The 15,792-nt window shown below is 45.0% G+C and overlaps 1 protein-coding gene across 31 annotated transcripts in view; it reads left to right on the top strand.

The window, feature by feature from the left end:
- The first annotated feature begins 499 nt into the window (after nt 1–499).
- Nucleotides 500–15,792, top strand: part of NRXN1 (neurexin 1) — a 676,704-nt gene continuing 661,411 nt past the window's right edge. For 29 of the 31 annotated variants that reach the window (XM_048299377.1, XM_048299382.1, XM_048299400.1 and 26 more), the window contains exons 1-2: nt 500–549; nt 4,361–5,863. In XM_048299377.1, coding sequence (XP_048155334.1) covers nt 5,125–5,863 — 739 coding nt within the window. In that variant the 5' untranslated portion in view covers nt 500–549; nt 4,361–5,124. Of the gene's footprint in view, nt 550–650; nt 727–4,360; nt 5,864–15,792 lie in introns of those variants that run through there. The other 2 variants (XM_048299381.1, XM_048299378.1) reach the window with 2 other exon arrangements.

Genomic DNA, 15,792 nt, shown 5'->3' on the forward strand with positions numbered 1-15,792 from the left:
AAAGAAGGAAGAGCTTTGCCCGGGAAGCCGGCAGCAGCTCCCTCTGGGCCCGTGCCGTGTTGCATCCCCGCTCCCTCTGCCCATTCGACCCCGCCGACCCTCCCCCGCCGTCAGACGGCAGCAGCGTGCGCACCCCTCGCCCCAGCCTCGGCTCTCCCCCGCTCCGCCCGGCCCAGCCTCTCCCCCGCGGTGGCTCCATCCGTGCCCCGCCGTGTCCCGGCGCTGCGGCGGAGCCGGTGCCGGTGCCGGTGCCGGTGCCGGTGCCGGTGCCGGTGGCGGTCCCGGTGCCGGTCCGGTGCAGGCTGGGCGGGGTCCGCAGCGCGCACGGCACCGCCCCCGGCGGGCAGACGGGCGCGGCGGCGTCACGCGGCGGCACCGCCCCCCGCTCCCGGCGGCCGCCCCCGCCCGCTGCCGCCGCCGCCGCCGCCGCGCACCCGCAGCAGCGCCCGCTCCGCTCCGCTCCGCTCCGTCGGCGAGGGGCAGAGGCAGCCCCGGCAGCCGCGCCTGCCCCGGCCCGGCCCCGGCCCCGGCCCCGCGGCCCCCGCGCAGGTAAGGCGCGCCCGCAGCGCGGGCGGAGCGGCGCCGCGGAGGACCAGCCCCGCTCCGCCGCGGCGGAGCCGGTGGTGGCGGCGGTGGCGGCGCGAGAGGCTGGTGGGTTTGCGTGCGGCGTTGTGGAGAGGTGGATGGCGAGGAGAGGAGATGGTGGAGCGGAGGTGTAAGTTAAAGGTTGGATGCGGTGATTTATTGCCCCTTGCCAAGGCGGGGGGAGGAGGAGGGGAGAGGGGGTCTGCGAGACTTGAGCGATAAAATCAATCTGCTGCATGTTCTCCCTGGCGTGAGGTGCCGTGGTGAAACGCCAAGCCGGGGCAGCGATGGGATATCGCAATATTATTGTTATTTATCGGCGGCGGTCTGAAAGAGACGAGGGGCTTGTGCGGGAAGTGCATTGATAATTTGGGACATTTTCTATTGTGTGCCAGAAGAAAGAGGGCACCCGGCTTCTTCGATATGTGTTTGAAACTGTTCAGGTTCCTGCTGATGGTGTGCATTTTCGAAGGGGTAGAAATTATATCATAAGCATAGTAAAATAAAGACATCTGCAGACTGGAAGAGGAGCAAAATCGATCATTCCAGCTGCTTAGGAAAGAATTTGATTCTAGAAATTACGTAGAAATGAAAGGAAAAGATTAATGATGCTGCTAAGTCTGCTTTTGAATTAGAGCGCTTCTCCCTTTGGCTGCAGCAAGGTTGTTTTTCAGATCCTTTTATTTCATCCTGTAATTTGTGAACTCTGGTCTTCCCCGCACCCAGAGACAATGCTCTGTATTTCATACAATAAGGATTCTGCCAAGGATTGTGCATGCCAACCGACCTGGCATTTATTAAGGATTTATTGACCTATGGGTGTCTCTCTCTCTCTCGTTTTCTAATTTGAAAAGGCTCAATCGGGGCACCTGTGACTAAATCATAATTTTTGAAGAATAAAAAATGGTTGTAAAGGGGTGGGGGAAGCATACGAATTCACTGGCGAGGCACTGAATGCAATAGCTACATTTATGTTGGTTTGTGCCTATTTCTCGCTACATATATGTGTGATCATGGATACATTGCTGGGAGGGATGCCTGGTACTTAAGAGCCAACTGAGATAGATAGATACTTAGATAGATATATGTTAATAAATTGTCCACTTCCGAGAATGAAAGTGTCTCTCTGCTTTGGAAATGACTAGACAAGACTGTGCTGTTTATTGGCAGTGTGTGAATTATATCGGCAGTAATAAATAAGCAATTGTTGGGGTATTTTTTCCTTGGGTCTTTCTCCTTTCTTTTACAGTCTTTCCATCCCTCTCTGCCTTTTTTTTTTTTTTTTTTTTTGCATTTCCTTTTTGTTTTCCTTTTCCTCTTTTTTTTTTCTTCTTTTCCCTTTCTCTTCTCCCCTCTTGACGCCGCCGCTGCTGCTGTGTGTGTATGTGAGTGAGGGGGAAGGCAGGCGCTGCAGCCAGCGGCAGGCAGCGGGCAGGGATGCTCGCGAGGTGGGATCCCCGCGCGGCGGCTCTCCGCGGACACCTGTAGGGATCGCTCTGGCACGCACGGCGGCCGCGCACACACTCACACACACTCACACTCACACCGCGTCCTTGCCTGGCTCCCCCCGCCCTCTCCAGCCCTGGTAGACACCACGGGCTCCTGGCACCCTCCCGCTCCTGCGCTCCGCGCAAGAGGCGCAAACCCCTTCCGTTCCTTCCCCCCGCTCCTCCCGCAGCCGCGGCGCCCGCCCCGCACACCTTGCGCCCCCCTCCCCGCCGCGCCTCCCGCATTCCCTCCTCACCGCCCCTTCCCCCAAGGGACCAGCCCAGCCCCAGCTGCCCGGTAAGCCCCGCGAATACAACACACACACACACCGCGCCCCTTCCCCACGCACCCCGTCTCCACAAACCTCCCCTTCCCCCCTCATCCCCCCCCCCCCCCCCCACACAGCCCCCTCCCTCCATGTCACCGTCCCCGGGCACGCACACCGTGTCTCACACCGCCAGCCGGCACCCAACTCCCCGCACCCCCCCACGCCCCCCAAATCTGCTCCATCACCACCTCCTTCCCCTCCGCCGCAGCGAGGCCCCGCGGCCGCCCGCACGTCCCCTGCCCTGCCTCGGCGCAGCCCCCGGGCTCCCACTCGAGCGCAGCCCCACGGCGGCGCGCAGGGGCAGCGGCGGGGCCGCTCCCTCTCGGGCGGGCGCGGGCAGCGGGCGCCGCCGCCCCGTCGGGCCGCGCAGGGCGGAGCTGTTCCGGGTGCTGAACGGGAGCGGCCGCTCGCGCGGTGCCGCACGCCAGCGGCGCCCCTGCCCGCGGCCACCGCCGCGCCCGGGAAGGCCCTTTGGGGAACGGGGTGGCGGGGGCTCCCGCTGCCGGCCCTCCCGGAAGCTGGCGGAAGATCCCTCGGCTGGTAGCGGCGTTGCCAGAGGTGGTTCCCGCCGGGGGGCAGGGAGGGCGTGGGGGAAACCTGGGGTCTGCCTGCTGCTGGTGGGCACGGCTGGCCTCTGCCCGCGAAGTTTGGGGGTTCTCCTCTCCTCTCTTTTGCTGCTCTTGCCCACCTCACGTGTGACAAATAATAAAAATAATCGTGTTGACATTTAGAGGAATGAAATTAAATATAGAGAGAGTAGGAGGTGACTTAGCAGCTCTGAACGTGTCAGGTGCAGGCAGCTGAGGTGTGTGCCTGTTTTTAAAACATTTCTCCCTGGCAGGGTCATCTCTGCCTCCTCTCCCCCCACACACGCACGCACACACACACACACACCCCCCAGCCCAAAAGGGGGTTTGGCAGCAGCTCTGGCCATGGTATTGCGCCTGCCTAAGTGCTGCTGGCGAAGAAATGTAAGGGAGGGGAAGGGGAAGCGGTGAGTGAGGGAGGTGTTGGAGATCCTCTCTTCCATCAGGAGAGGTCTGCTAATACACAGCTTCCAGAAAAGATACAGCAGCTTGGGGGAGAACAACAGCCTCTCCGCTGAAACGTTTTGGATGTAGAGACCTCTTCAGAGGATGAGGGTGAACTGTGGCATATATATAATTTTGAAAATAGGGGAGCTGTTCTCTTGTTGTTCTCTTAAATAAGGGCAGCTGAGTAAATATACATAAAATACTGCAACCCATTTCAGAGGACTAACACCTGGGATTAGCTGATCTACATTGTGAATAATGTCAACATCAGAGCTGGCTTGAATTGGATTTTCGCTGCCATAGCATTAGATATCAGCCCCAAAAGAAACCAGGTGGCAGAGAAAAAAATGTGGTTCGAAATTTTCAAAAAGCCTTCTAAGAAACCATTGCAATTCTTCCTCACCCCCGGAAAAATAAACCAGTAGGTGTGCCATGCATGGTGAAGCCTGTCAGTTCTTGCTGGGAGCTCAAGCCACTTTATTTTTTTGACCTGTGTTGGAAACAGCCAGAACTGGGCTTGGTAGCATTGTCTGTACGACTAGGACCCTGTAGCTTCACAGGTGATGGTGTTTTCGCAAATAAATCACAATAAAATAAGTTGCAGAATAACCACCACCTTTTCTGTTTAACATTGTTCTTGTAATAATAAAATGTACTACTGAAATATTTGACAGTTTTGGAAAGGTAAGTAGTTTACATTTAGATTATATCATAAAAATGTAATCTGAACATATGTGTTAAGATTTGTGTTTGGTACTTCAACCTATTATAATTTCTCAGTAACTCGAAAATTACAGCAGCATTTTCCTAACGTCCAACAGCAGTCAAAATAAAAAAATAATCGCAAATGTTACTGTTGATCAACTTTGTGATTTAACATGTTATTGGTTGTCATTTCTTATTATTCTGTTTCAATTCCTTGCAGATTAGAAACAAAAACAATAGAGGAAAATCACTCCCCTGGATCTTAGCCTTGGCCTTTTTCAAGCAAAGAGAAGAGGAGCTGTCAGGCTTTGCATGTCAAGTGGCCACTCGGCTGTTTGACAGTTTCTGGGTTTCAACCCCATTGGGATTGAGGCAGCTCAAGCAACCACGAGCGATGAGTCCTGTCGTCTGCTGACGCTGCTCTAGCACCATGGCAGACAGGCTGTGATATGACAAGAGGATCCATCCTAGGGAGGCAGCATTGGGATCAATAATTGGCTTCCTGGGAAACTACAGCTGGTGGAGAGGATGTAAAAGGAGGCGCGCATGTGCCAGGATATTGCTACAGCCTTGCCGAGCTGGTGGATCCACTTGGAGGAGAGTTTTGCCACTGATCTTGGGTTTTTTCCCGGTTTGGTAATGTTGGCTTTGGGGAAAATTTCTGCTGACTCACCCACCCCTGGACACCTTTTGCGGAGCGTGGCCGGCCAGTGAAGAGATCCAACGGCGCCTTACCCCCACTGCGGCTCCCCTCCGGTGGCCCCTGGCACCATCTTGTGCCCAACCCTATCCTGTGGGGCAGCTGCAGCCCCCCGCCCCGGGGAGTCCCCCACAGTGACCCCCGCACCCGGGGCGGGGGTGAGTGTGCCCGAAGCTTCCAGCGCGGCTAGCGCTCGGCAAGATTTTACCCTGTCTGCCGCCGGGGCCCCGGTGCCGCCCCCCGCCAGCCCTGCCGCCCCTCTCGCCCGCCCCAGGCCGCGCAGGATGGGGGCGGTGCTGGTGCGGCGCGGGGGCTGCCTGCTGCTCTGGCTGGCCCTACTGCTGGGCTGCTGGGCTGAGCTGGGCAGCGGGCTGGAGTTCCCGGGTGCGGAGGGCCAGTGGACCCGCTTCCCCAAGTGGAACGCCTGCTGCGAGAGCGAAATGAGCTTCAACATGAAGACGCGCAGCTCCAGCGGGCTGGTGCTCTACTTTGACGATGAGGGCTTCTGTGACTTCCTGGAGCTCATCCTCACCCAGGGAGGGCGGCTACAGCTCAGCTTCTCCATCTTCTGCGCCGAGCCCGCCACCCTGCTCTCGGACACGGCGGTCAACGACAACCTCTGGCACGCTGTTGTCATCCGCCGCCACTTCAAGAACACGACGCTGATCATTGACCGAGCCGAGGCCAAGTGGGTGGAGGTGAAGTCCAAACGGCGGGACATGACTGTCTTCAGCGGGCTCTTCTTAGGGGGGCTCCCGCCGGAGCTGCGGTCGGCGACGCTAAAGCTGACACTCTCCTCCGTCAAGGACCGGGAGCCCTTCAAGGGCTGGATAACAGACGTGCGGGTGAACTACACGCAGGCGTCGCCGGTGGAGAGCCAGGAGGTGCGGCTGGACGACGAGCAGAGCCGGCTGTGCGCCAGGGACGACGTCTGCCTCAACGGGGGCGTCTGCTCGGTGCTCAACGACCAGGCGGTCTGCGACTGCTCCCAAACGGGCTTCCGAGGGAAGGACTGCAGTGAAGGTAAGGGGCCATTTCAGCTCGCCCCATCCCCCCCCTCCCCATCGCTCTGTGGAGGGGACGGGTCGGAGGCCAGGCCTGCATGAAGTTTCATCTGTATGAGTGGATCTTCCTCCCTCCCCTCCCTTTTCACCATGTCCCCGGCTCCCCTCTTCCCCACCTTCTCCTCTCTGTCTTCCACGTGTCTCTGTGGCCAACCATGGTGCCATCACTCTCCTGTTCTCTGCGAGGCTGGGCGAGAGGAGGAAGAGGATGTTGTTTGAGCGTCTTCCGGAGGCGGGGTGGGATTTGGGGTTGTTCTGGGTAAAGGAAAGATGGGTGCTGGGTACCGGGTGTCACCCAGATGGCAGGGGGTGGCGTCATGCTCGGTGGGAGCTGAGGGAGGGGATGTGCATGCTTATTACAAGCAGCTGGTGGTAATTAAGTTGGGGAGCAGGGAAAGTGATGCTGGGAATAATTGAACTGGATTAAGTGCAAAGATGACCTGGGTCTGATTTTCTAGGGTAGAGGAGACCCAGAGTCCACTTTGTATTTGCCTCTGCTATGTCATTGAAATAAAATCAGTGATTTATTTGTTAATTCCTTAAATTGTTGCCGGGGAGGAAGGAGATTAAACAGAGTATTATTTTTTTTACATGAATGTGAATGGTACTGCTTTGCAACATATTTAGCAATTCACCATGCCAGTTAGATAGGGAGAACACAAAAGGGCAAGGGGGAAGTACATACTTCAAGACCACAAAATGACTGAATAGTTTTACCAAGGAAGAGGGAACCTAGAAAAACAGCAGTTTCCTTAATCTCATCTACAAATAAATCACTGGATAAAATATGGCTCGTATTTAGTGCCCATTGTTTTTGGCAAATGGAAAGAATGTAAACATTTACTTTGCAGATGCATGCAGGAATCTTGTTTTTATTATTTTGTTAGTAAATGTACCATTGCTTGCAGCTCCTTAGACATAGAGATTACATATGTTGTGTACCTAGAGCAGGACGTAAAGGTGTATAAATGAATAGAAGCAAATTTATCAAGGGAAAATATGATTATCATGTCAGAATTGGAGAGCAAAGACCTAAGTTTAAAATGTAAAAGGTAAATATAAATAAGATATTATCAAGGCCAAATTAAGATCTTCACTGAGTGGCTGCATGACATTTATGGCTGAATAATTTGCCTTTAGCATTTCTATCAGATTTCACTCATTATAAGAAAGAAAACATCATTTGTGACTGTGCTTTATTATGTAACACCTTCTGTCCTTAGTGTCAATACTCAAAACACTAGTCATTCTGTATCCTGTTTACTTTATCAGCTGTTTATCTCTCATCTGCCATTCGTGAAAAATTCAAACCCTATTAACACTTTAAAGAAATTTTTAATAGGAGCAAATAACAGTTTCAGAAAATAATCATTTGTACTTTCAATTGCACCCATTCCCAGAAACTGTCAAATGAAATATCTTTCCTATGAGGTAAACCATCTCAATGGATTTAGTATTTGGGTGTCAATTTTTAATGTATGATACTACATAATACATAGGTGTATGTACAATATTGAATTGTCTTAGCTTCTCTGAGTTAGGCACTATTATAAAAAAAAGAAAATTATGAGATGTAGCAGCTTTGTTAAAGCAATAATGGTAATTTAAATGCTATTAATACTATTATACATGTATATGCCCTTTACACTAAAACATAGTTTATTTATTTGAAGTTATTTTGATCATGTAATACTTATGTGAAAAAGTTCACATAATTGCATGTAATATCAGTCAGATAAATTCTTGCCTTTACACAGTAATAGGTTCAGTAACTATTTTTAAGGAACATTTTTATGTTTAGATTGAATGTTAGTGAAATACATGTCTATATTTATATTTAGTGAAAATTGTATGGAACTTTTAAGAAGATGACTCTCAATATTTAGAACCCCCACCCCCAATTAAGGCAAAATGCTGACTTCATTTAAATGCTAGTGGTTTTATAAATTATAATGGTGGGATCAAGATTCTCCTCACATGTCCTTTGACTACTGAGAAGCCTTATAAAATAATAGCAAGATTTATAATTTTAGCATAAAGTATTCAGATTCTGATTTAATTTGAAACAGGAGGCAACATTTCCCCTGACAGCAACATAAATGGAACTACATTGCAGTTTCTACCTGTTAATTGAGAAAAGGTAGCAACTGACACTTTCATCAGTCAGACCTTGATGAAGGGATTAGAATTTACTCATATGTGCTGGCAAAGATATTGAATTATTATAAATTATTTAATATTCTAAGAAACAGAAAAGGCAGAAGGACAAGTAAAGCCTTTATATCTGCCAGGAAAGAAACCTTGGCTTCTGCTGTTTAGTTTTTTGTAGCCAACATAGACTGTATGCTGTTGAACTTTGATCTTTTGTTCCCAGAATGTGTAAATTTCCCTCAAGCCTTAGAAAGACACTGCCATTACGAGAGGATCATCTCAGACTGCAATTATCTGAAGGGGTCTTTTGAGTTTTCACTCCTACCCTTGTTTTGGTTATTCGTTTGAAAATGATTTTAGATGGGAAAGCCCCCCAACTTTCCATTTTTATATGAAATTGTAGCCGCGTGTCCTAGTTGATACCTTTTCTTTAAGGTGAAAGATGGTCATTAAATTCTGTTTTGCTTGGATTTTTTTTTATAGATATAAATTTTTTTTGTCTTGGATTTGTTGTTGTTCTATATCTCTGCAGTATGGTAAAACACAGAGCTTCACAGTGTAATGAGGAGTGTAGGAATTAATATCAACAACAACAAAGAAAACCTTTTCAAAATTTTCTACCCTGACTTGCACGTTTAGGAATTAAAAAGTAATAGATTTAGAGTCAAAGTTTCAAGTCTTAATTTTTAATTCTCAATTTTTAATACAAGTTCAATTGTTTTCAGGAGAAAATCTGGTGGGTTTTTTTCCCATATTTTCATCTTTGAAAAGATTATTAATAGATTCCTGAAGTATTTTTTTCTTTTCTTGTAAGGATGAATTTCAACCAAGTTTTGGGTTGTGTTTTTTGCTTTGTTTTTTTGTTTTTTTTAAAACCCATAGTAATATAAATTATTTCCAGTAGGCTTAACTGGTTTTATATCTGTCTAAATCAGGAGTAGCTTCATTTATGTTTTCTGAACTACACCACTGTTTGAACAGTGCAAGCTAGGAAAGAACCATTCAGTCATTCCCTTTGTTCTGATAGGGAACAAATTCTCTTCAATGGGAGCTTTGGCATAAATCACAGAAAAGGGCTGGAATTTTGCTTAAGTGTCAAGGATGTGCAGTCCATAGCAAAGAAAAATACAATCTCTAGCTGTTCTCTGGGTGGTAAGTCCATGAGTAAAAACAGTACAAGAGCCTTCTAAAAGAGAAAATCAAATCTCTCCTTTGTACTGAAGAAGGCAAGGGTATATTATTGCACATAATAATAGTGACTCAGTAGAAGGAAAAATACTCAAAATTATAATAAATTTTATTAGGAATAAGACTAGCATTGAAATAAGCCCTGATTGCCATATCAATTTTCTGATAAGTTTTTGACATGTATTTCAATTTTCTATTCAGTGAAAATTACAATATTTCCTGGAATTACTCAAATTGGTATGGCCTGATTCTCTGATAAGGGGAGATTTTTATTAAAAACATGGACTTTAAAGTCAGATTTTTAATGAATTAAGGCAAGGTCCTAGAAGGTAAGGAAAATATGTGATTCATATCAGTGAACCTCCATATTCTTCTTGTAGTTTTGCTCCTTAAGTTAAAATTTCAAACCAAAAACACCTCTATTATGCCTATCAAATGAATAAAACAGTGACCTTCTGTCTTTAGAAAAAAAAAAAGCTATAATATCATTTATATAAAAATAACCTTGTCCAGTATCCTGTCTGAGAAAATAAGCAGATAGCTCTAAAAGAGGTAGTAAAATACACAAGATGCATTGAGCTGGGGGAAGTTTCTCACTGATGCTAACTTCTTGTCACTCCATACCCTTCTGCTTTTCTATATCTCTAACTTTAAAAAGGTGCAGACAGGATTCTTTATCTTTTTAAAATATAGCTTCCTGGCTTGCCTCAATATTAGCATCTATACAGCCAATTGCTCTGTGGATTCAAACTATTCCTCTTTATAATATGTTGCATTTTAACTGTTCCACTGAGTTTCTGGTTTCTGAGAAAAATGAGGACTGTTCATGCAGCTGTTCACTGTAAGAGATACTCTTCCTTGTCAGATATTCAGAAGTTGATGCCAGCTATGGTTTGAACTGTGAAAGTGATTTTTGAGGAAGTGAGTTCCAGATGTCTCAGCCAAGCCAGCATTTAGATTTGTTTGTTTGGGTTCTGAATATACTACATCAGTCTTTGTTGTATTTCCTTTTGCATGTTAACTTTTAAAAAAGTCCTCCAATGTTTATATCTCTTTGAAGTTTTTGGATATTTTAATCAATTTTATTCTCTTTATGCCTTGAATGAAACATTTAAACTTCTGTTGGCATTAATTATCTATTGCAAGTTGCATGTTTGAGTGAGATGTTGTTGAACTCATTGCCTATAGTCAGCCTTAACAGAGTAGTCACCATGGTCTCTATCCCTCTTGAATCCTAGCTAAATATACTTTGTACTAGAAAATACTGTGAACAAAACTTGCCTTTTTGATTTTTAGCTACATTTATCTACATGATCTGTATTTCTTCTGCATGCTGAATTTCTTGTCAGTGCCAGTGGCCACTGAGGTGATGTTGGTTTAGAAGGAGGGCTAGAAATGCACCAGAGATTGTACTGAGGTTCTTCATATTTACAAATTATGTCAATAATTTAACAATAATGATTTCATTTTATTTAATATTTTTAAATGGTGACTTTGTTGTCAGAGTAGAATCTTGAGAGCAGATAGTCAAGTAATCAAAAAGTCATTCAGGACTCTGTTAAATCTGTGCCCTTCACATTTAGTCATATGAAAACACAATCCTTAAGTCAGTTTAAAGCACAAATTTGCATCGTTTTCCTAATGAAATTTGATATATTATTTTGTTTGCCGGGATTCAGCATTATAGGATATTGATTTCAATATCTTCCTCATGTAAAATCACAGGAATTTAAATACTGTTTCACTGGTAATTAGGAGTTGGGAGTCTGTTTTATACTATGTTCTAAGGAGGTTTCATGTTGAGTATTACTAATCCCTTCAAAATGCTGATATTGAAATGCTTCCAAAGGACCACTTACACTTATAGCCTAGATCTTGGTACTCCAGTAAACAATAGTTTAAATAGTGAAGTTGTTGTTTCCCTTTGTGCCTAGTTGAGGTTCTGGGTCCTTGTTAAATTTAAGTCTATATTGGGAATTATAGACAGCTAATATGCTAGAAGAATTTATATCTAGCTAGCACCATAGGAATTTGTGTCAGATTGGTCATATTCATTCAGAATTTCAAAATAATATCTATTAAAATTGTCTATGTTTTGATGTAATTGCACTTTAAGGCTTGCAGGCATTTTGGCCCAAATGTACTTGATCTTTTTTCACAGCTGAAGGTTGGCTCCCTGGCAGTCTTTTAACAGTAGATGCTAGCCAAGGATTTGTGGGATTTTACCCCATAATCATTACTGACCTAATGGATAGGAATGGGGAAACAGGCTGGCAATTCAAATGAGTTCCTGATAGAAATAGGTTTATGTAGGGGCTAACATTAATATGGTCAGCTTGGAGGGTTCATGCTTCTTTTGGTAAACATATTGAAATTGGTTGGTAACTTAAAACAGAGAACATCATCTATGACAGCTGGTGAGGGGTCAGTAGCTCTGACCGAGGAAGCTGTGACCGGTCCAGAGAGATGGTCCCATGAGGAATCATCTTCCTGAGGCCCGGTGTCTTCCCTCAGCTGCTGGCCAGGAGGGCCCGTGCAGAAGCTGTCAGCTCTTTAGTGATTGTCAGCTCGTGATTTCAGCTCAGCTCTGCAGGGCAGCCTCCAGGCCAGACCAGAGAGAGACGAGAGGCCCGTGTGGCTGTCCCACACAAAGTAGCTTTATTAGTCCAGCAAAGGGGAGGCCAGGGATGAGCTCTCTCTCTGCCCTCACAGGGGCAGGGGCTTTATAGGGGATATGGGGGTGGGTGTCAGAGGGTAAAGGCCAATGGGCTACAAAGGATCTGCACAGGGTCTCCCAGAGGATTCTGGGTTTGTCTTCTTCTCACCATAACTGAAAAGTGGTTGCCTTTCCAGGGGAGTTCTGCTGGGAGGTTTAGGCACTCTGCTTATCTCAGCAGACGTCCCTCCAGGGCGGGGGCTGGGCATACCCCACAATCATCAATCTCTCTTGGTGAACTTAATATGATGTTTTATGCACCAGAAGCTTGGTGTTCCTTTTAGAAAACATGAAACCATACCAGTTTCTGGAAAAATGCTCTGTCCAGTTTGTTGTGCTGTAGTTAAAATTTGTGTACCTTCATAAACACATGATTTACAGATCAGTGGAGGGCATTCTGAGGTGTTTAATACCTTTGTGAACCTGAGGACTAAACTGTAAAGACCAAACATACTTCTTTCAGGGAATGATTGGTTAGGGTGTAACAGACATACCTTTAATTGTGTTCTTATATATAGAATTGACTAGCAAAGTCAGGGTAAATAATACTTTATTGCCTTTATTTACTTCTACGCTGAGCTAGGATCATAATTTAGTCTCCTACAAAAGATGTGCACTTTCTTGAATGGCAGTTTCTCCTTTTGTACTGTGGTGACTGTATCTTGAGTGTATCACAAGCACTTTACTAGACTGGATTATATTGTCGTGTATGCAGAACTCAATTTTTTAGCTCAGATGCTCCTCTGCCAAGCTAGAAAAGTTGTATGTGGTGATTTCATGCAAATGTGTAGCCATTCTTCTGGAACTTGGAGTAGAATCAGTAGGATCAATGAGTGCTTCAATGCACAAAATACTTGCAGTAACTAATGGAGTAAGGAAGTAGGAAAACCTGCATGGTTTTGATAGGACATTGCTTTCTCAGTGACCCAACCAGTTCACAGCCCTTTTCCAGTTTTTTTCCCTCCATATGTAAAGTTAAACTACTCCATACAGGAGTTTTTGGTAGGATTTTTTCCTGGTCTTCAGGTACTTGAAAGATCAGAATTCCTGTTAGGGATCTAGTAGGGAAAGTCATGACTTGAAGCTCCCTTTACTGTTGTGCAACCACGTTAGTCTACAGAACTGATTATTGTTAGTTGGCTTTGAAGGTCTTCCTACTGCCTATCCATAGCTTAGTGTTCAGGATAGTGTGTTTTTTCTTGCTTTTTTGTCTGCCATTGTTCTGACTAGACACTGGAAATGATGTAGCTTGTCTCCTGCCAGCCACTTCTCCTTTGAAAATTCAGCTCTTCTCACAGTCACAAGAGTTCTCATCTTCTGCAACATTTCACCTATATAAAAGTCATCCTTATTACTGTAGAGGGATCCTTATTACTGTAAAAGGATCTAGGATTTAATGTCTGAGGAGAGTGAAGAACTCTTGCTCCCAGTCAAAGACCACATAATTTTTTAGTGTCATTCTCTTCCATTTTCAATGAAAAATCTGGGGGTGAAAGTGAGAGGTGGCCTCAGTTATTCCTTGTTTGAGCTTGTCAAGAAATGAGACAGAGGTAGCTGGCAGCTGTCTGCAAGAACAGGATTCTGTGATGAGATTTTAGATTTCTTTAATGGTATGGAGTGGATTATGAATCTACAATTGCTTAGCTATAAGCAACAGATTTGGCACCTTTTAGATATCTGAAAAAAACTGTGTTCTGTTTTCATTTTCCACTGGAGCCAATTTGAAGTCCTATTGACTCAAGTTTGGAATTAGGGCAGACCTAATAACCTGCTGATTCTGAACTTATTATTCAAGTAGGAACATGAAAACAGAGAGAACTAGGGCAAATTAAACAACCTGCTGATTCTGCCTGCAGTATTCATCTGGGAATGTCTATAGAGAAAATACTTTTCATAAATTCTGATATTTATTGCCATGATGATCATCACTATAATTATTCATTAATTTAATATGTGCCTTATGAACCATGCTGGAAGAGTGAAGTTATATGAGTAATTTTGTCTTACATTTAAGACTCTCTATGATTTGAGGGAAAACCTGGTTTCCCAAACAAATGGATGGTGCATTCACTGGAATCACATTTGCAGTTGCTGCCACTACAAGCTGTGAAACAGTGGATTTTGCCTATGGAAGTGTTACATCCCAACAATGCTACACAGGCGTGCAAGTCACAGATTCCTTTTAGACTGTGCCACATTGCACAAGGTCTTGAAATGAGAACATTTGACTTTTTGGTGATTTTGTCTAGAGAAAGGGGTTTGTCTTGCTTAAAGGCAGAGAAACTTGATGGATTCTTCCCACACTGCTGTCTTCTTGTAAATAAGTGAATGTGTACAGCCATTAAGGAGGTCACTGGCATTATACTATGCACTGGTGATGTATGTCACAGTTCCAAAGTTTCTGAATTACATCTTAATTTCCGATATAGAATGACCTTCATGTTGATCTTCTTTCTCTTTTGTGGTTTTTAGCTTTAACAAAAGACATTTAAAAATGATACTTTTGTCAAAGGAGGTATTTCCATTAAGAAAAGATTCCTTGAGAAAGACTGCATGTATGTAATATAAATTATATGTACTTTCTTTTGAATAAGTGTATAGAAAATCACAGAATTAGTGAGTAGACATGGAGTGAAGATCTGTATCTCAATACTGTCATTTTCTTTAGAAGCTTATCCTGATTCTTCTGTGTTTTCAAAGGTGACAACAGGAATCTTCACACACATGTCAGCATTTGTACAATGGGTGTCTAGGGCACAGCCACAATGAATAGCTTTAGAATGAATGACGGTCTTGTAAAGATTATATTCATTGTTATTAAAAATGAGAGAATAGGGCCCTAATGCTAGAAAAAAAGTGCTCTTCAGCCTTTAAGGTTGTTATCTTTCCTGATTCTGGATCATGCAGGTGTGATAAAAGTGATATAAAAAATTTGGATTCCGCTGCTTGTTGCATAGCAACAGGCTTACACTTTCCAAATGTAAAGTTATTTGTACATTTTACATTTGTAAAATCAGACTCTTAACCTGGAAGGTCCAGGGACAGGAGTCAGAGGGGCAGGTGAGACACTGCAGCTCCTTCCCAGACTGCTCATACTGCTGTGTTTAAGCACGGTGATCTTCAGGTGATGTTCAGTGATCTCAGTCTGCTGGGGTGCACTGGTGCTTCACATGACATCCTCCCTCAGGACAGCAGTGGAATTTCTTCAGGAAGTTGCCAGGAACGTTGGTTCTGACAGAGAGATTAATAGTGTTGCGTGTTTTGAATTTGCTTTTTTTCCCATTTTTCCTCATCAGTGGAGAGACAGGTGAAAATGAAACTTAGAAAGCCATAGCTGTAAGTCACTTAATTCTTAAGACAATTGTGGCCTGATATAGGAAAGATTTGTAAACAGATTTTTAAGAACAGATAAATGCCTTCCTGCCACATCATTCTGAGATGAATGTTGCTCAACCTCTTAGGAGCTGATTCTCTGTGAAGTTTTTTTTTTCTGTGATATTGCAGAAAAATAACTTCTGTGACATTATCACATTGCAAAGAACATGGGAGGGGATTTTTTGGAACGTATAGTTTTTCAGAGATAAAATGCAGATGGTTGTTCAACATTAACAAAAGATTTGTCTGGTTTAGTTAAACATTCACTGAAGAATTCTGAATGTAGATCTCACATTCTTACATAAAACATTCCTGACTTAAGTGTTATGAGGAAAACATCAGCATTTTCCCACTAGTTCCCCAGAAGAAGATATATTCAAATCACATTTTCTTTGTTGGCCCAAACCTCCGCTGCTTTTCTGTGAACAATGTAACTGTTGTGGTAGTTTCCAGGAATT

Source organism: Corvus hawaiiensis, chromosome 3, assembly GCF_020740725.1.
Source record: "Corvus hawaiiensis isolate bCorHaw1 chromosome 3, bCorHaw1.pri.cur, whole genome shotgun sequence".
Lineage (NCBI taxonomy): Eukaryota > Metazoa > Chordata > Aves > Passeriformes > Corvidae > Corvus > Corvus hawaiiensis.